General features: G+C 39.1%; 1 protein-coding gene across 1 annotated transcript in view; it reads left to right on the top strand.

Annotated features, from left to right (window-relative positions):
• LOC139456155 (phosphorylase b kinase gamma catalytic chain, skeletal muscle/heart isoform-like) overlaps positions 1-22,533 on the top strand; it is a 62,777-nt gene that overhangs the window by 5,200 nt on the left and 35,044 nt on the right. The window contains exon 2 of the mRNA XM_071237704.1: positions 11,144-11,334. Within this exon, the coding sequence (XP_071093805.1) occupies positions 11,240-11,334 (95 nt within the window). The 5' untranslated portion in view covers positions 11,144-11,239. The remainder of the gene's footprint in view (positions 1-11,143; positions 11,335-22,533) is intronic.

Here is a 22,533-nt window from a genome sequence, read left to right as displayed (position 1 = left end):
GAGGAAAATCACTTGAACAATGATGGCAATTATGTTTCTGTTTGATCAGAGGAACTTGTTACGGTCATTAAACAAGTGTTTGGGTGAAAGTTGACCACTCCTTGAGCAGTCAATCAGAAATCCTAGTTGAATTAATTATTGTTTTAATAAGTTGGTCCTTACATTTAGACAGGGCCTGTTCCACAAAGCGATCGGTGCGCTTACAACTCTCGCACAGCTATGTTTAAGTATGTCAACTATGTGTGTTATGATCGTCTTAGCGCTACAGTTGTTTTGTGGGACAGGACAGTGAAGCACTCGACATACTCAAGGACAATAGGACATTGTCGAACTGGTAGATACTGATCAAATCTATTTTGATAGCAATTGCTAAACTTGGCTGATTGGAAAATAATGATAAAGCCATATGATTATGTTGAGAGTAACTTCTGCTTGGTGCATTATAAAGTGGGTCTTGTTGAGAAGAAGCGTTTGCACAGACTTGTACTAATAATGTCAGCATGGAAAACGGTTTTGTTTCTGTTGTGTAAACATCAAAAGGAGGATGGCTCGGTGGTATAATGGCAGATACCAAATGCAATCATGTATATGCCTCTATGGTCCTCGACCTGCACCAGCTGACACTATACACCATGATACACTGATGGGGGAATCATTCACTGTTGGCTGTTCCAGTAACACCCCCAACTCTCTTAAAGGAACCTGCACGGTGCAATCTCATTAAAATCAGATCTTAGTTCTCGCTGCCGCTAAACAAAGATCTGAAGACATCCTATTACGGGTCACGTCAGACCGACCTTTCGCGAGCTCTGACCGACCAATAGAATTACTGACAAGAAGTTGATATCAGCCAATCATAAGGCAGCTTCCTCGTGCTTTACGGCCTTAATTTCCAATTGGCGACTACGCTTCGAAACATATTTTGACAAATTCTCGCTTAAGAATTTGAAACCTGAACAAAAGAACATTCTCGAATGGCAGATATATGGTCTAGATTGTATAAGTTCAGTCGTTAAGCCCGTAACTATCGTTCGGAATACCCCTTTTTAAAGTTTTCGGGGCTGATGATTTGAAATCCCATTCCGACTGTCACTTTCATGATCTGGTAAGCGACGCTCTGATTGGTCAGATGAAAGGTCGTTCTGACGTGAACACTAATGGGATGTCCTCAGATCTTTGTTTAGGGGTAGGGAGAACTAAGATCTGATTTTAATGAGATTGCTGCACGGTGCCAATTTTCCTATCTTGATCTCCATGTGTGGATTCTGGGTTAGAATTGATCGCCAGCAACCTACTGTCTATGCCAAGAACTGCAGAGCCTGCTACCCTAAACTTGGCTCTAAAGCATCATTTTCAGATTTTAGTGTTATTGTATGGTCTAGTATTCATTTTATTTGCTGTTCGCTAGACTGAACAGAATTTTACCCAACTTGGACTCCGTACGAGTGGCTAATGTTGCAGACTGTTGTTGTAAGAGCCGACCAAATGGATCAGGTGGTCGACCCAGTGGCCTGGTTGATGACATGTCCTTGTACCCCAGGGGCGTGGATCGTTGCTCGCAATATCAATCACTAGATTGTCTGGTCCAGACACAATTATTTATAAGCCATCATCAAATATATCGTTGAGTGCCGCAGTTAGGTACAACTAACTAATTTTGTGATTGACATGGATCAATGCTCATGATGTCAATCACTGGATTGTCTGGTCCAGACTATGATTGTAGTAAGAGGCTATTGATGGTCAGACTTGGTTGATGCATGTCATCGTAACCCAATTGCATGGATCAATGCTCATGATGACAATCACTGTAGCTAAAATATTGCTGAGTGCGCTGTTAAACAGCATACAAACAAACAAAACCGGGTTATCTGGTCCGGACTCATACCACTTTCATACAGCTGGAATATTGCAGAGTTCACAATAAACAACAAACAAACAAATCAAACTCGGAAATTTCTTCTTGGATTACTTTCATTCAATCTTGCATTTGTGATTACAAAATGCAAGCTGGACGCGACGTTAAACACCATTTCACCTCACCTCACCTCACAAAATGCAAGCTTCATTTTTAAAAGCTGTGAGCATGATTGCAGACACAGCTGCAATGGGAGAATCCTTCACTGTGTGAATGTTCCAGGAACGCCCCCACAAGTTGCTGCCTTGGTGCATGCGCTCCCTGATGCCATCTGGCGTCCCTGCTGCGTCCCTGCAGCGGTTGATGTGCATGTGTGGTGGGCGTGGGGGCTGCATGATAGCTGTGCATCTTGGGGGGAAGCATTGTATAAATGCGATAGGGATAAACATTTGACCTTTTGATAAGGATTTCTGCTATACTGTTGGGCCTTTATCAAAAAAGCAGATGGTGTATGTGTTTGTATAAAGCCTTGAGCACATACTGCATTACTGGACTTTCATACATTGAGAAGCTTATCGTGCAATTTCAGCGTTAGAATAGGTAGACAGGATGTAGACAGGTAAGCAGCGTTAGAAATTGGCACTAGTCCTATAGTCCTTACCAAACTGCCTAATCGGTAAGGTATCATAAGGTATAATTTTGCTTATAAGTTCTCATTGTAAAGACTAGTGGACTCAAACTGTTAGTTTCCAATGCTGCTGTCTGTGCCAAAAACTTTTCAGTCCCTGAACTAAGATCTTAGCATCATTTTCAATACATTTTCAGCGTTAGAAACTAGCACTAGTTCTGTGTCGTAGTCCTTGCCAAACTGCCCAATAGTTGAGGTATAATAAGGACTAGTAGAAATTTGCCCTTTTTAAGGGTTTTATCATATGTTATCATTATAAGGACTAGTGAACTAAATTGTTAGTTTTGACTTGGGGAGGACCACTTGTTTGTCTGACCCAGACTTTATTATTTCTAGGATGGAGTGATATTGCTGGAAATTGGAATAGTGGTGCAGTGTTTGAAGCAATTTTAAAAACCAACAACGGTCAGGCAGGTGACCCTCAAGTGTTGCCTGCCCACATTCACACATTATAAATATTGAAAAATGGAAAAAAAATACGAGACAAATTGCATGTTGATTCAGTTGAAATAATGCAAACAATCACTTGAGAATCTATACAAGGAGTTCTGTACATAAATACGTATACATAAAACTGAATATGTAAGTAGTCTTAGATCTATCTGCCGACCCGTGAAGATCTGGGGTAGTATAGGTCTTCATAGTTTGTCTTACACACCCTGATACAAATATATATCAAATACAGCCCATGCTAGTCTAGATTACTGCAGTATCATCTGAAAATGAAGAGAATCACTGGGCTCCCTTTTTATCATGTTTTTATCAAGATAATTGAACAACTGTTTTTTCTGTACGATATGTTCATTTCAGAGACTATATGTTAGTCTAAGGTCTTCAGTAACCCATGCTTGCTGTAAAAGGCGACTATGCTTGTCATAAGAGACGACTAACAGGATTGGGTGGTCAGGCTCGCTGACTTGGTTGATGCATGTCATCGATCCCAATTGCGTGGATTGATGTTCATGATGTCAGTCACTGGATTGTCTGGTTCTGACTTGATTATTTACAGACCGCCGTTTTATAGCTGAACTATTGCTGAGTGCAGACTTAAAACAACAAACAAACAAACAAACAAACAAACAAATCTATCTGGCAGACAGGCAGGTAGAGGAAAATGTCACGCAGTCCGACAGAAAAGTTACTAGTCGTGGGCAAGGGGTAGGCAGTTATTTCAGACATTGGGGCTGCAACAAATAAAATGTATATCAGTACTGGGTCTGCAGATCAGTGAGGAGGGGATACGTAACTGGGAGACTCACAGACTGGAATGTTGATATGGCACACACACAGAGCACCAGCTCATTCAGACTTAACCCTTCAGATGTCCGCAGTGAGATAGCAGCGTAGAAACACCCCATGCCAGGATTCAGACATCCAGACGTGTTTTACATCCACATGCTAATCACCACTACTACTAAGTACTCTATATTTCCTCCTGTTGCCATTAGCAAAGCCGCTCCACATGGAATAACATGAGACTGGGTCAATATGATCTGTTCCGTATTGATCAAGCAGGAAGTAAGAGTCATATGTTGGGCAGAATCTAAGGATATCACGTCATTATGAGAGTTTTGTCTGTGAACCTGAGTGTTAGTAAACAACCTTGCTGAGTATGGTGTGGGTAGACGCTAGGGTCAGTGTGCCGTGAGTCACCCGCCTCCCTCAGTACTCTGCACAAGACACACGTCTCAGATGGTCACATTGGCAGTGGATGTAGACAGGTAAGCAGCGTTAGAAATTGGCACTAGTCCTATAGTCCTTGCCAAACTGCCCAATGGTTAAGGTATCATAAGGACTAGTAGAAATTTGCCATTTTTAAGGGTTTTGTTATATGCTATCATTATAAGGACTAGTGGACTAAAACAGTTAGTCTCTATCCCTGGTAAGTGTATGACAGACTGTTTTGACACAGGTAGGCAAATTGCTGACCCCTGTGATACAGATAGGCAAATTGCTGACCTCTGTGACACAGATAGGCACATGGCTGACCCCTGTGACACAGGTAGGCATTTAGCTGACCTCTGTGACAGATAGGCAAATTGCTGACCCCTGTGACACAGGTAGGCAAATTGCTGACTCCTGTGACACAGATAGGCACATGGCTGGCCCCTGTGACAGATAGACACATAGCTGACCCCTGTGACAGGTGACAATTGACTGTCACTTGAGATGCAAGTAGGCAAATGGCCGTAACACAGATATCACTAAGTCTTTAGTAGGCTAATGTCTAACTGTCATGAACACCTGTAGGTGAACAAAATCAATATCCATGACACAATTAACATTATCCTGATAAGGCATTTGGGGATTTCAGGTTCTTGGCAAGTGTAATCACAACATAAACACTAACAGAGCACAAGGATGACGGAAAATATTCCTGTGGATGTGGGCGGTCAGGTAGCCTGGTGGTTAAAGTGTTCGCTCGTCGTGGCGTAAAACCATACTCACTCTCGTGTATGTTTTGATTCATAAGCACTGCTGCATGAAAGAAATAACAGCTGTTTTGACTCCCAGTGAGCGGAGTAACGCGGTAATGTAGGGGTTGTGCCAAAAGCAGTTATCATGTTTATGGCAATGTTGTGTTTTGTCAGAAACACCAGTTTGTAGCTTGCATCCAGGAATGTGATGTTTAATGTTAAACTGATTTCTCACTTTCAAAACGAGAAGGATTTCAGTTGAGTCATATCTACCATCAATTTATTAGTAATTTATTACATGTAATCCCATATGTAAATTATTGAGGAAGTTGACATCCATAAATTCTCTTCCTTATGTGTATCACTTCAAAATGCCTTTCAAAGACTTGATATTTTATGAAGGTGACATTAATATTTAATTCTTATCAAGTGTAAGCTGTAATATATAGCTGTTTAGGACTTTTTCTTTTTGAGACTTTCTATTCATTGTATAAATTGGTATGCACCATACATGCATCACAGCGTCATGCTACAGGTTTCAGTGAAGGTTGTGCTGACATTGTCCCCGTGATTGACACGCTCCTTGCATGTAGACAGTCTAACGGAGACATGCATATTGCACACTGACAGAGACAGTCAGCTGATTCAAGCGGACATGACCTCTCAGGTTTCGAATGGAATACAAAATTCAGAATTTGCTCTTTTTATTTTATCCTGACGATATGCTGATAGCATACTGCTCACAAAAAATATTTTCGAGACAAAACCACTGAAGTTGACTTATGTTAAACATGGGAGTCAAAACAAAAGATTTTTTCTTGAAATTGATAGGACGTGTATGCGTAGATGCACAATCACTGGATTGTCTGGTCCAGACTTGATTATTCACCGACCACCGTCATATAGCAGGAGTAATGGGGTTAAACAACAAACAAACAAACAAACAAACCTGCCAACCACAACAGTATTCCCACATTAAACAATCTTTATTTTTTATACAAGCTATTACCTGTAGTCATGGTAACGGGGGGTTGTGGGGGAATTGAATTGCTTTATTTTTCAAATCCCCAGCTACCGACAGGTATTTTCCTGTAAAAAATCTTGGCCTAAGAATATGTTAACAATGCCTTAAGGTACGCTTATAAATCATTCATGTCTTTTAATGAAGGATCCACTTGACATGTTATACTATGTGAAGCCAGTGAGACATTTGTACCCGTAGGCTGAACAGACACATGGCAAATGATGAACAAATAAATATGCATGATCAGCAGAATTTCTATTAACCTATATCCATTCTGCTTATTTTCCATGAAGTATACAGTTATATTTGATTGTCAGGATATATACATGAAAATGTATCTGAAAATTTCTGTTCCTGGGCCATTCTATAATGATGTAAGAAAAAAGCATTTCTTCTACTCTGAGTGAGTTGATCTTAACACTATATTGAATGGTTGTGCTTTACCAAAACTAGTAATTTAGACATCTTGTAATCTGTTTTGTTTGTTGGTGAACACTGCACTTAGCAATATTCCAATTATATATAAGGATGGCAGTCTGTAGACAATCGAGTCTGGACCAGACAATCCAGTGATTAATATCATGAACATCGATCCACACAATTGGGGTCGATGACATGCTTCAACCAAGTCAGCGAGTCTGACCATCCGATCCGGTTACGACAAGCATAGTCACCTTTTACAGCAAGCATGGGTTGCTGAAGACCTATTCTACCCCGGATCTTCACTGGTCTGGCGCCTATGAAACCCCCTTCAGTAACTGAGTGTGAGCTGGTTGCATGTGATTACGCCCTGCTCTCTGGCACCGATGAAACCCCCTTCAGTAACTGAGCTGGTTGCATGTGACTATGCCCTACTCTCTGCTGTATGGCGCCTATGAAACCCCCTTCAGTAGCTGAGCGTGAGCTGGTTGCATGTGACTACGCCCTGCTCTCTGCTGTATGGCGCCTATGAAACCCCCTTCAGTAACTGAGCATGAGCTGGTTGCATGTGACTACGCCCTACTCTCTGCTGTATGGCGCCTATGAAACCCCCTTCAGTAACTGAGCGGGAGCGTGAGCTGGTTGCATGTGACTACGCCCTGTTCTCGCTTATCAGGTGACGAGTGTGTAACACGTTTTGTTGTGTAGCCATGGGAGCAATTAATACCGTATTCATTTCCAGGAGATTGAGTGCTCTTTAATGTTAATTCTGGTGTTTGTTACATGTTGTTAGTGGCCAAAAGTATCTGGTTGCATTGGGAATGCTTCCCACATCATGATAAATCATCTCCTTGACTTAATCATAGCTACAGATAAGCTGCGAATTTGTGTAAAATATTCAAAACCCAAGTCCTTTCAATTAACTTGCGTACAGAAACGCATGCATTAAATACAAAACTCAAATGTATAAAAACAGCTCACGTAAATACCCAATGAAGCTTTTTCAGCATGTGTACAAAGGAGCTAATTTCCCGAAACACAATTACAAGTTAATTTACTTTCCAAGTCAAGCCTACCGTATTTTCTTGAGTATAATACACACCCCTCTCTAGCAGATTCAGTATTTTCGGAAAAAAAAATTTGAAAATAGTGCGTAGAAAAAAAAATTACACTGTACCCCTTTCTGCGAATTCCGGTAATCGAACGGGTGATGAGAAACTTGGTCAGTACAAATTTGAAATTTGATATAAAAAATCACCAAACATGTTGATTTGTCGTTTAAATTGTATTTTTTGTTCTGCTAGGCATTGTTTTGCATCCAGGGAATAAGATTACCTTATGTATTTTCTCATAAACTAAGCCGGAAACAGCAATCAGCTGTACACACGTTTTCTTGGAATCTACCGGTGATCGGTCAAGACACACCCAATGATACAACTTTACAGGATTTTAATGCAAGGATCAGCAAAAATTGTATCTGAAACTATTTTTTTATCAGGAATAACATATTCCAATATCTTGTTATTTTAGTTGCAGCTTCTACTAAATATATTTAAAATCCAAATAACCCTAAGCGAAGCAGCTGATCGCTATTAAGACAGTTATATACATCGAAAACATTATTTCATTTTTTTTTTAATCTTAAAATGTTCACTCTGGTAAAAAAACAATTGAGTGATGAATAGATGAGTGAAAAAATATTGGTTACCCAATGAAAAATGTAATAACCCAATTAAAATAGAAACCCTAGAGTAAAAACTCAATTGCTCAAAATTTATCTGGACCTCGACTGCCTAATCAAGATGACACTAGATCACACCGATGAAGTTTTTTGTTTTTGTTTGTTTGTTGTTTTACCCCGCGCTCAGCAATATTCCAGCTATGTGATGGCAGTCTGTAAATAATCGAATCTGGACCAGACAATCCAGTGATTGATATCATGAGCATCGATCTATGCAATTGCGATCGAAGACATGCTTCAACCAAATCAGCGAGCCTGACTACCCAATCCCGTCTGTTGCCTCTTACGACAAGCAAAGTCGCCTTTTACGGCAAGAATGGGTTGCTGAAGACCTGATCCAGCCCGAATCTTCACAGGTACACAGATGAAGTGTGAATGAATGTTTCAATGAATGAGTGTTGTAAACTTCAACATGTTCAAACAGAAAGCACACATTAGTAAAAAGTTTGTTGCATATTCCTTGTGCAGTGGAATCTAGGCTTACATTATTTTCATATAATATGCTTATACTTCAACAATATCGTAAAATTTGTCCCAGAAAAACAATACAAGTGAAAAGTCATTGAGACAGCTAACTAGAATCACCCATTTGGGTGGAGCTTTTTATTGGAAGGATTAGTCGAAACATGATCGTTATTAGAAGGATTTGTCAAAATGTGAACATTGTAAGAACACATTTGTTATTGGAAGGATTAGTCAAAACATTTATCACTGAAACAGCTTGGACATCAGTTCAGCTGATTAACCGGGACACCTGGTACTAGAAATGTCTGTAAACATTCTAGACAATGCAAAAGGACATGTGGTTGTCTATATATTCATACAATTTATACCCATCCATCATGTTATTTGATTATTATTATTATATCTGCTGTGCACTTTATTTTTTTAGTATATTTTCATATGTATTTTTCTCATCTGAATATAACAGTGTTCGCACAGATTTGAAAAGTGCTGGAATTTAACCATGACCGATGAAAAGTCCTGGAATTTATCAACAGTCTTTGTAAATCACTAGAATGTGAATAAAATTAGCCTAGCTATAACAAAATTACTACTGAAAATTATTATCGATTAAGTTTTAATGTGTTGTTTGCTTCCTGTCTTTTACGGCTTAATAAAAAGAATTGTATGGGTTACGTGCGTTAATTCCTCTGCACATTGTATTACTGAATATAGTTTCATTGACGTTATCATAGCAGCACTTGAAACTATAGACTGGTTCTCGTTTGTTCCTGCGACAGACCAAGCAAGGATCCAGGAACCAGTTTGAACTTGTTCTCAGTGACATCAAAACATGTTTCAAATTATGTTCAAATCATGTGGAAATGTGTATTGATGGCGCTTCAGTTCCAAAGTACTGATGGCGCTTGGGTTCCAAAGTACTGATGGCGCTTGGGTTCCAAAGTACTGATGGGTGCATGAAGCAAAAGACAGAAACAAGGCATGGTGTTCCTGCTGGAGGATGTAAATTGATATTGGTACGACGGGAGAAAGTGCGCTATAGTCTCACAGATGAAGCAGCCATCACCAGAAGAATCGTCATTGTTAGGATTAAATATATGGGATTTGGGCATTGTTAAATGAGAAAAGAGTCGTTTTTTAAAAGGGCTTAAAAAGTGCTTGAATTGAGAATCCAAAGATCTGTATGAACCCTGTTTTAAGATTATCTACTTCGGCTTTACGGCTTCATTGTCACCTACCTCTGTCACATAAGTATGCGGGGCGGTCGGGTAGCCTAGTGGTTAAAGCGTTCGTTCGTCACGCCGAAGACCCGGGTTCAATTCCTGACATGGGTACAATGTGTGATGCCCAATTCTGGTGTCCCCTGTCGTGATATTGCTGGAATATTGCTAAAAGCGGCGTAAAACCATACTCACTCACTCACATAAGTATACTGATAGTAGTATTTTGCATAGAATGTGACAAAAGTCCTCACATTATATTTTTTAATGTTTGGATATTTTTTTCAGAAATATTTTTCAGATCAATCACAATTTTAAGAAACAAAATCTTCATTAAACCTTGTTCATTTTTTATTTTCTTACACCCTTAGCAGGTAGTCGGCAGTTAGTGTAATATTTGTTGCCACTGACATTTGTTTGAGACGTGTGTTTGTCGGAGAGACAGACAGATAATTTATATGAGTCTCACCTCGTTTCATATGTATTACATGGGGAATAAACTCTTTAAAAATATCTTGGTATAAAAGCATATAGAGTAATGAGCCACACTTACGGAGTTATGAGAGACTATTTAACATTGGTAAAACCAGTGTACAATTTCACATACATTACACACAATATAGATGACTGTACCAGGCTTTCACAGAAGACTCGTGAAGATCCGGGGTAGAAAAGGTCTTCAGCAACCCATTCTTGCCATAAACATGATAAAAGGCGACTATGCTTGTCGTCAGATGCGACTTACAGGATCAGGTGGTCAGGCTCGCTGACTTGGTTGATGCATGTCATCGTATCCCAATTGCGTGGAACAATGCTCATGATGTCAATCACTGGATTGTCTGGTCCAGACTTGATTATTTAAAGACTGCTGTCATATAGCTTGAATATTGCTGAGTGCGGTGTTAAACAACAAACAAACAAACAAACAAACAAGCTCCACTCTTCTTCACACATTCTATATTGCACTTCCGATGACACACATTTGCTGCTGTATCCGTTGTTGGTGAAGATAATGTGCTATAGGCCTAGTGTGCCTAATTTCTGGTGTAGCCTAAAAGATTTCATAACGTTTTCTTTTAATTGCCCAGTGGTGACTCCACTTGAGAACTTGATGGGCTAAGCATCCTTGGTGTAGGTTAAGGAGGCGAATATTGAGTCGAGTGACACTTCCCCATTGCAGACAGACGGGATATTTGTTATGACTGTTGTGATGTATTTCAAATGAGTGTTGGAGATGTATTTTGGCCAGAGTTTTTAATCGTGATATTTATTGTTTTATAGGTGTCTCACCCTGTCATTGTGTGTTCCAGATGCAGGACACATGTAGGGACACCTTAGTGACACCTTAGTGACACCTATAGCTCCAGCTTGTATCAGCAGTTAGACAGCTCCCTCCCTCATCCACGATGACACAAAGTGATGACCTTGACCCTGACTTGCCCTCCCAGGACAAGGCCAAAGAGTTCTATGCCAAGTATGAGCCCAAAGAAGTTCTTGGAAAGTAAGTCTCATAACATTTTGGTATTTATTTTTTTGATTTATGAAAAATATGATGTTGAGGATGTCTAGCTTGGTACAGAGCGGAATATTTGATTGTGTCGGAAGCTTTCTATTTTTTGTTGGAATTCTCAGTTTTGTTAACTTGGCGTGTTATTATTGATTGCCATTGCAAATTGTTAAGAATGATTCTTAAATTTGATTTTTATCAGTATTAAGATGATCATATTAAAAGCTGTTTTTCCAAGAACATGAAAAAAACAAAAATATTAAACGTTTGACAGTTCAAAAACTACACTCAACTACATTTATAACGAACACGTTTATAACTACGTTTATAACAAACAGGCTTATAACGAACTGGAGGATATAATGAACAGGGTTTTTTTTTGTCACTGCCATTTGCTGTGGATATGCTTATAAAGAACTACGGTTATAACAAACTAAAATTAGTGGTCCCTCTGTGTTTGTGACAACTGTAGTTTATATATCAGACCTGTGTAGTTTAGTTCTATGTGAACCTTGAAAAGGATAATAAATATTATGAGGGTACTGTTTTACCCACTTTAGTAGCTATTTGAAACAAATGTTAAGAAATGACATAAATTTTGAAAATATGTCAATGGTTGGTTGATGATATGTAGTTTTATTCCACACACTAGACATGTATCTGCATATCATGACATGTTTGTAGTCCACTGCTACAGTAATCTGCTTTCTGCAGTAGGAGTGAGCAGTGATTATCACATGTTGTTGTGAGGAGTTCCATTGTTACTCATCAAAGTTTTTACAGGCTGTCAAAGTTTGGGCGGGGGCGGTCGGGTAGTCTAGTGGTTAAAGCGTTCGCTTGTCACGCCGAAGACCCGGGTTTGATTCCCGACATGGTCACAATGTGTGAAGTCCATTTCTGGTGTCCCCCGCTGTGATATTGCTGTAATATTGCTAAAAGCGGTGTAAAACCATACTCACTCACTCACTCAAAGTTTGGGCGGCAATTATCTTCCCAAGGTGGATGCTACTGATGAAGAATGTTTTGCTGTTGTTATTTGTATTTTTTGTATTGCCATGTTGAGAAGGCGGCGTCGGGGTAGGCAAAGGCATGTTTGGTCCCCAGAATGGCTGCTTGTTGTTGAACCAAATCAATTAATTCTTCCAACATCTCGTCAGTCAAAAATAGTTGGCTCATTTTGACTTGACTCTATGCACTTCCGGTTGAAAAAGGGGCAAATGTTCCTTGCATTCTGATTGGCTAAATTAAATCAATGTCATCAAACTTTGATCAAAGTTTGATGAGAAATGGTATCGGTTTCTTTTCCATCAAAGTCAGTCAAAAACTTGGTCAAAATGGACTTTGACGAAGTTTTTGACTATAGTTTTTGATAGTGTAACAGGGGCTTAAAGTATCGTTGTGTCAAGTGAGTTGTAATCAGTTCATGTCATTGGGCTTTTGTAGTTTGTTTGTTTGTTTGTTTGTTGTTTAACGCCGCAGTCAGCAATATTCCAGCTCTATGACAGCTGTCTGTAAATGATCAAGTCTGGATGAGACAATCCTGTGATTTATTGGGATACAGTTGTGCATCAACCAAGTCAGGGAACCTGACCACCCAATCCTGTTTGTCGCCTCTTATGAAAAGCATGGGTTGCTGAACAAAGCTTAAACGAAATTATCTGTTTCTATCAAAACTACATATTTTCAGAGACTAAGCGCTAGTCTATCATGTCTATAAGCCCGCAGCCTATGTTTGTTTTAAGAGGCAACTGAATGGATTTGCTAATCGCCAGCACAAAAAGTCAGCAATCTAACCCACTCAGCCATCGAGGCTTCCACATATATTGTGGGTTAGATGACTGACTTTGTGTGCTGGCAATGAGGTGCCTCTCTCTAAGAGTGGGGGTTCGAATCTCGGATGGGACGTAACCTAATAGAATACTAGAATTCATGCTTTACTTTGAAAATGTTATCCCAAATATAAAATTTGTTACCTTTGACCACTTTCTAAATGGCATTGTGTATTCATAACTTCTAAATTGTTTGTAACAACGTTCCATGGCAACGTCTTGCATCAGTATTCATTTGATGAAGTGGCAAAAGGTAGTTCTGAAATGTTGTTACAAACAACAGGGAAGTCGCTATCCTAAAAGGATTCATGTCTCTTTCACTGATTGGATTGTTTTGGGGTTATCTATCTCAGCAAATTCTTTATCTACATGATTAACCCGATTAAGAATGAAATATTGGCTCATACCCTGTAGACCACAGACCAGGGCAAAGCGAACATGTGGGAGTAAACATCAAATTAGGGTCAGATATAATACACTAGTCCAAGGTCAAGGTTACAGGTTGGATTATCAGTCAACAAATTGTCAGTGACGTGCACAGCTGTCAGTAAACATGCGGACATGCAGAGACCTTTGACCCTGTTGACCATGTTGGCCAGTTCAGTCTGTTGGGTGAGATAGGGACATGACAGGGCAGCTGAGTCCGAGGAGGACACCATGGTATTGTTCAGAATGTGATATTTGGCTCCAAGTCTGCAGCAAATGACAGTCAAAATTCCAATGTGAATAACAATTGTCCCAATACCTCAGAATTAATGAAAATAAGAACAGAATAAAATTCCAGTTTTGAACAACATCATGATTGTTTCCCAGTATGCCTGCTAAGGGCGCTTGGTTTGGAATCGTGGATAAAGCTGTGGTTGCTGATCATCCATCATCATCTTCACTGTAGGACTTTATACCATGGTGTTCACTTCTACTCTCTTATCGTACAATACAGTAGCAGTCTGTGACTTAACAAATCTGAAGCAGAGGCTATTAAAATTGTGTTCAGTCAGGTGGGCTCAGCCTCTAATTGTTCAGGGACACAGGTGGCACAGTCGTCTAAGACATCACAATTCGCTGTGCAGAGTTGCAGCCCTTGGGCACGCCAGAAACCTATGATTGTGGGTTTGAATCCTGGTTTGGCCTGGCTATGTTTCTAGGTTTGTCAGCACCATACCCGTGCTCGTGGGTTTCACCGAAGTGGTAAACGTCTGAGACCTGCATCACTTCGGGCTTTCCTCTCACATTAAAGGGGCACTGATCTAACGCCATTCCCCGGACTGGTTGTTGCCTTTGTTATTGTTTTTTCCCCCGTGAGTACCCGGATGATACGCAACGCAACTGAGCGTGACCAGAGACTGGGCTACCGTCTGCAAGGACAGCTAAATAAACTTGGAGGCTGGAGGCAATATTTGTTTTACGCATTTTTGCATAAACACTGATTGGTTAACTGTGATCTATAAAGATTCGACAAAGGGCGCATGTTAAATAATTTCTTCAGCCTAAACAAACAGACAAAAAGAACGGCGGAGCTCATCGGAAGTCGTCATTTGGAAATACCCCAGATGGTTATAGTTTAATACTAAAAAAAGTATCCATGCAGTGAAAGCATTTTCGGATTTCGGATTGTGTAATACGATTACTACTCCCTTGTTGTCATACACGTTTTCTCGTATAACCCTACACTTGTGTATTTGTCGTCATTCACTTGATGCTCAGTTAATGAATTTATTACAGGTACAATTAGTGGTAGCACCACTTAGATTACCTGACAAAGGTTCTCATTTGGCATTTATTGTGTCTTGGGTAATTATTCAATCTAAATTGAGGTTTGAAGTGAGGTTATGTAATATGGACGTGGCAGCCCAGCAAGAGATGAATGATCAGTTGATTTACTTTTTTTTGTAAATCAACGGATCGTTCCTAGTCATCAAAGAATTAACAGAAAATACATTGATTGATTAATCACTGTTATCTTGCACAGTGGATATGTCAAAAGTGAATACACTCATATCATGGCGTGAAGTGCCGATGTAAAAACAACATACAATTTGTTCAAAGGGTTAACTGATAATACGTTGATTGGTTGTTCATTGTTATCAAACTCAACGGATTTTTTAGGAACCGTCGACGTTATGAAAATAGTTGTCACGTGGCCTTTCTCAGCCGACCCTTGAGACTTGACACCCGAAACGATATATATCTTTTAGAATATTTGATAGTTACAGAGACACGGCACATCGAATAAGTTATTTTGTATAGCTGCAGACGAGTGGGATATTATTCCTTTGTTTGGATATTCACGGATACATTCCTCGAATAAGGAAGCTGCCTATTTATACACATAAATTTGGTAAGTTGTAATTATGGTATTTGCATTTTGTTTTCCTTCATTTGAACCGATTCGTTCTTGTTTTTCTACGTCTTGGTTGGGAAATTCTTCAATGCGCGATAGACGTTGTTTTCACAGGTCATTTCCTTTGTAAGCGTGTATAGATTACCGTCAATTTGTAAAATGTGATTCTCTCAGGCAATTTTTAAAATGTGTAAATATTTCAGTCATTTTGACTAAAAAATCTGTCCAGATTGATTAAGACGATCAAAAGGGCCTACAAACATCACAACAGATTATTATGTAGGATTAGAAGCCAAACAACATAGAAATGTACTTTTCTACGTAACATTTTCAGTCTCTTGGTGATGACATTAAACATCAAAATGTTTGGAATTCGTTATCATAATAATACAGATGGAAATGTTTTTCAGTCACTTTGTAAAATAACTGAATATTTAGACGTTTAATAAATATGTTACACATTTTGACAGTAAAAAAATATACACACTATAAAAAAAAGCAATGCTCAGGTGAAATATTTACTTTGTGTTGCAAGTCAAAATAGTGTAAACGAAAATCGCAAAATTACCAAGCAAGTGACTTATCAAAACTTCGTCACTATTACCGATGCTACCCACAAAGATGCCTACATTTCCTTATTATCTCGAAAACTGTATTTTATTTTGTTGATCAATGTGACCATACGCTCTTATTACTACCGGTATCCATAAAAGTGACTAATGCGCTTACGAATGGCGCAACAGAGGTCGCGAGCTAGTCTAGATTTCTGCTCTACATCCGGGTACTCACTGGGAAAAAACAATAACAAAGGCAACAACCAGTCCCGGGGAATTGCGTTAGATCAGTGCCCCTTTAAGCTGACACGCCACGATATAACTGGAATATGTTTTATGTTTACCGACGTTTGTCTAGTGGACCAACATGGCTGTCTAGTGGACCAGTGTATTTATCAAGTGGACCAGCCTAATGCTTTCACTTCTGACTGAATATTGTAAAGAAATCACACACAAATATGTGAAATTGGATTTCCCCCTCAAAAGTCAGGTCTTAAGCATGTTGAGTTATCATTGTGTCGTCATTAACTGTGAAATCCCAAGCAGTGGACTTTTATTGTGTTCCTGAATAGATGTGATTAGAGATAAATTGTAGATCAGGCAATTAGGCATGTGAACATGGTCAGGTAATCTTATTTCACACCTGTTGACTGGCTGACCCCAGCTCAGTTGCCCGAGGATACGTCTGTGCAACAACACACCTGTCTGACCACACACCTGTCTGACCACAGTGTGGGGCTTGATTAACCTTATCTTGACCATAGGACACAGGCTTGGCCGACGGTGCGTAGAAGCCGACATTATGATAACAACCGATATGTCCTTGTATGGCATTCCTGTAGATGATTTATAGAGGTGGGAACGTCCCTAAATGTAAGGCTGATTATAACCAGAGGCTGTTTACCAGAACCATTGACCCGTGTTTAAAACCTGTTTGATGGCCTGGTAAAGATTTTTAAAAAGTACAGCGACAAAAATGTGAAAAATGTCACTTTGACTTGCAGTGAGGTGTGGTGGTCGTTCACAACACTGGGTTTGAATTCTCACCTAGGTGCCATCTATATTGCACTATATTTCCACACCACAGGGGATTGCTCAAAACCTTTCATTATTAATTCCCCAATCAGTGGAACAGCTCACTTGATCGATTCTCACAGGGAGTATACTATCTAAGCTGCCTGTGAGATACCAGAAGGTTTAAAGACATTGCCATCTCATCCTACTGGGTACCCAATCACTGCTGGGTGAACAGAGGCATATTTGACCTTGGTCCAATTGTGTATGATCAATACAAGTGTTTTAATCACTTCCGGTGTTCCGGTGTTCGCTTGTCATGCCGAAGACCCGGGTTCGATTCCCGACATGGGTACAATGTTTGAAGCCCATTTCTGGTGTCCCCTGCCGTGATATTGCTGGAATATTGCTTAAAGCGGAGTAAAACCATACTCACTCACTCACTCACTCATCTTGTAGCAACTGTGTCAGTACCTGAGTGACTCTTGTTACTTCAGGGGGGGTGGGGTAGCCTTGTGGTTAAAGCGTTCGCTCGTCATGTCGTAAACCTGGGTTTGATTCCCGACATGGGTACAATGTGTGAAGGCCATTTCTGGTGTCCCTACCATGATATTGCTGTAATATTGCTAAAAGTGGCATAAAACCAAACTTACTCACTCACTCATCATGTTGGTGATGATCTTGGTGACGAGTAGTTTGTGGCCATCTTTGTCGTGATTGTGGGGGAAGGTAGATCCAACATCACTATAGTTAACGTCAGTGGTAAGGGCAACTCTACAAGACGGTGTCACCCTGCTTGAGTATTCCCACCTGACTGTGGTCTTTCTTGTGTAGGGGTGGTCGGGTAGCCCAGCGTTAGAAATTGGCACTAGTCCTGTAGTCCTTACCAAACTGCCCAATAGTAAAGGTATCCTAAGGACTACTAGAAATTGACCCATTTTAAGGGTTTTGCTATATGTTACAGAGCTCCAGATAAGCTTTTGGTGTTGTGGGTATTTTACCCATGCATTTTAAAATCATTGGGTATCAGTAATTCTATCTGCGTATTCAAATTTCTGTTACCCACTAGTTTTTACAGATGTGGGTATTTAAGTTAAATATTTAAAAACACTATTCATCTAGTCCCTGCAAACTGGTGTCGTGTGGGTTCGAGAGCTTTATAGGACTCAAAAATACCACGATACTTCCACAAGAAAGTGTGATGGCAAATGATCATGATGTAACTGTCATCGTGGAGTTTGGCAAGGTTGACAGAATGCCCGTTTATAATTTCAAAATAAGTTGCTGATTTGCTAATCGAATACAGAGATTACTTCACAATATTTTGATGATACGCACAAGTTTTATTTTTGTAGCGTATCTGTAATGTTCGTTGCGTATTTGATACGCTTGGATTATATTTTACTGCGTATTTCTGCATTTCTGTTGCGTATTTCACCCAGATACGCAGCTTATCTGGAGCTCTGATGTTATCATTATAAGGACTAGTGGACAAAAACTGTTAGTTTCTAACCCTGGTAGCCTAGTGGTTAAAGCGTTCGCTCATCACGCCAAAGACCCGGGTTCGATTCCTGACATGGGTACAATGTTTGAAGCCCATTTCTGGTGTCCCCTTCCGTGATATTGCTGGAGTATTGCTAAAAGCGGTGTAAAACCACACTTTCTTGTGTAGCGCGGGATTTATGGCAACCTTCAAAGCGGATCTTCATTCCACCACGACTGTTCTTGGTACATTCCATGATTCTAACTAATACCATAGACATTTCATTTTTATTTATACACAACATTATAACAATATGTATGTATATATATCTGATGTATGGTATATATATAAGTTCAGATATACAAATATGCCTCATGTGATTGAAAACTTTGTATTAATATTTGATAATTAGTTTTTGGTCACCTATTCATTAAGAATTCTACCTGTATATTAGGGCTGCAACAAATACACAATGAGGCGAATACAATTCGTATCATGAATATAGGGTAACAAATATGAATATTAATTCACGAATACAATAACAAGTCAGCAGCTGAAGTATTATTTGTTATATTCAGTGAAACATTAACAACATAAATTATTTGACATGGTTTGTTAATTATAAATATATTATACATTTAGATACTGCACTTATCCAGGTGCTAGTGTCTGCTCAAATGCGACAATGACCACTGACCACAATACTGTCAAATTATATATTATAAGAGTGTTGTCTTTAAAGAAATCTATGCATATAACATGTTCTTATAGATATTTTTAGGTACAGGGTATGGAAATGGACATGCTTGCATATTCATAAATATTCGATTCTAGTTTCCACAAATAACGAATTCAATTCATGAATGGATACGGTTCGATTCACTGAATACATGAGTGAATCGTAACAGCCCTACTGTATATATGTATATATATGGTGATACTTTAATTGCAAATTTTCAAATATGCCTCACGTGAATGAAAACTTTATAAATATTTAATAATTAATTTTTGGCCACCTAAACATTCTACCTGGGACTAAACATGTAGGAAGATGGGTCACAGCCTATTGTCAAGAGATTATCTAATCTGTCTAGTGATTAGTTCCTGGTATGGTCCTGCTCACCAGGATGCATAGGCCAGTCTACACACTGAGTGACGTCATGCCGTCTATTCATATCGTAGTGTCATTTAAACTTACAAGAATAACAATATCCGTCACCTTCCCGGAGCTATTTATTGACATGAAGGAGTTCAAGCTATCAAAGTGGATGACGGAACTGCGTTTATGTCCTAGCGCCTCCTTCATTGCCGTGCTCAGCAAGATGAGGCCATACTTATATTTTTCGGTTTACGTGTCAGTGGATTGAACCAGAAGAATCTGATTTGATGGAGATTCTCACAACTTTATTTTTTACATTTCTGCCACTTGTTATTGGACAGATTATTGGCTTGATCCAAAACACTGCTACAAAAGGAAAAACAAAAGTTGACCATTTCAAACAAATTTAATCAAGTACATAGTTTAGTCTCTGAGGACTGCCCATATATTAGGAACAGGATAACACTCCTGTTGATGGGCCTTGCTCACGCTACGATCATAGGTCTGTGTTAACATTTGTGAGTTATGTTCAACTCAGTGTTCAAGATCACTTTGTGGAAACCTTGATACTTATTCCTCAAAAGATACTTTGCTTTGCTGATAAACCTGGGACCCAAACAATGTCAAATAAAATACATGATTCAATGTTACCATTCATCTTCACCATTCAACTTCTCAATTCAATTTCATCATTCAACTTCTCAATTCAATTTCACCATTCAATTTCTCAATTCTATTTCATCATTCAACTTCTCAATTCAATTTCATCATTCAATTTCTCAATTCAATTTCATCATTCAACTTCTCAATTCAATTTCATCATTTAATTTCACCATTCAATTTCATCATTCAACTTCTCAATTCAAATTCACCACTCCACTTCACCATTCAATTTCATCATTCAATTTCACCGTTCACTTCATTATCATGATTATTCTACCAAGTCAACACAGACATGATTGGTAAACAAGTCGTATGAAATGCATAAACACTACTCCAGTCATACATACAATTAAAACAAAAACACAGTGAAGGTACAGTGTCAGCTTGTTTCAAACTAAAGATCACTCATTTGGTTTCAGTCGTCCCCAGTAATTAAGCTTCACAAGATTCATTGTCAAACTTTTAATGCTCAAATCTTTTTTATTTGGGTATTGACCCACCCTAGGTAACCGGCTAATCCGTAAACCGTACGGTTGTTAGACAGGGCCTAACTGACTAATGAGGTTAATATTTAACACTTGGGCTTGGTATTAAATACCCATTGTTAGACTACACGTCATATATTGACAAGCATACCAACTGGCAACAACTAGATCTGTTGTGGAGGGTAAATATATCAAACACATGTCAGCACAGATTACAAACAGTCAGCCTTCTGTTTAGTCAATACTGCTTGGGAAATGACAAACTAGGTATTAATAGCTTTCCTTATTAAGACAGGGGGAATTATTGTTTTAATAATACTGCTTATATGTGGTATATAAGACAGGGCTTCAGTTCTCATTCATCATTCAGTGCAGGCCTATATGATATACGAACGTGGTGTGTTTCTCATATGTGGAATACATATGTAATTCATAATTGCTGGTTTCCAATTATACATGCTGGGAGAATATGTGTTCCAACAAGCTGTGTGTTTGTCTATGTGTTAAACTTTCTCATACATATTGATAAAGACGTCATGCTGAAACCTCAAACCTGTAATTGATGCCAGGAGGTAAATCTAATCAGGTGTGACCTCAGGTGACAGGTGTGAAAGTATTGCTAGTATGAGTATTAAGTATTGACTGTCACTTAATACAGGAAGTGCTTGCATTCAGACAGTGGGTCTGGATCAGAGAAACATGTTCACCTGGACTAAGTGAAGACTAGGACTTCTGGCTGGGATTCTATACATGTTTCATCACTGTCTTATCTGATTAAACAGTCACAGGTTGAGGCCAGGATTTGACGTTTGTGCATCCGGTGAACTTGACAACCTTGTTTGACTTATGGTTGTCTGAAGGAATAGTTTAGCTGGATATGACAGGATCCTGGTTCGGACATTCTGTGATGTGATGGAACTTGGATTAGGATAATTCTGGATTGGATGATTTTGCCACATTGTTAGAGCGTGAGGCTGGCATCATGGGGATGGTGGATGTGTGTGTGTCCGAGTTCACTGCTCACCAGGACAAGTTCATTCTGGAGGAGGTGATTGGCAGGTGAGTTGGCTCCTCCAGGAGGAGGGGCATTGATTGCGGGGAAATAATCACTGTTGGTCTGCTGGTCACTGTGACCTGAGACTGGTAGATTTTTTCAGGTTTCATATTGTTCACTTTCTCGGACATTGGCTGATTGTCGTGCAAAATGTCCTAAAGATGTATTTTGCAATTTGATAGTAATATAGAAGAATGTCTCATCAAACGTTGGTGGAATTATGTCAATGTCCTATTGCCTTTTTGTCTCTTGACATTTTTGGATTATTTATTTTTTGGAATATTTTTTGTGAATGTTATTGAGTCTGGATGAGGATTGACATTTGTTCTGGTCATGTTTGTAAAACCAATTTCTTTTTGCCACGGAACTGTTGTTAAGTTTTAACACTTTATTAAGAATATTGCGTTGTGAGATCTGAATGGGCTGGAGACATCTGAGTTTTGTAAATTATTTGCCATAGCACTTTTTTTTTGTGGGATGGAGTTTGTTTTGCGAACGTTATTGGTTGTTTTTCGTGTTTGTCATTTTGCATGTTTTGTATTTTAGCAAAGTACTTAAAAGCTTCAAAACACTTAGCATCTTTAGCATGAATAGTGAAGAGTCAATGGGTCATCAATTACACTCAGTCAGAGATTATAAAGCTCATTAAAATATAAACTACTTGTATTTAT

Source organism: Haliotis cracherodii, unplaced genomic scaffold, assembly GCF_022045235.1.
Source record: "Haliotis cracherodii isolate W230 unplaced genomic scaffold, xgHalCrac1.p SCAF_11, whole genome shotgun sequence".
Lineage (NCBI taxonomy): Eukaryota > Metazoa > Mollusca > Gastropoda > Lepetellida > Haliotidae > Haliotis > Haliotis cracherodii.
This window is presented reverse-complemented; position numbering and strand designations above follow the sequence as displayed.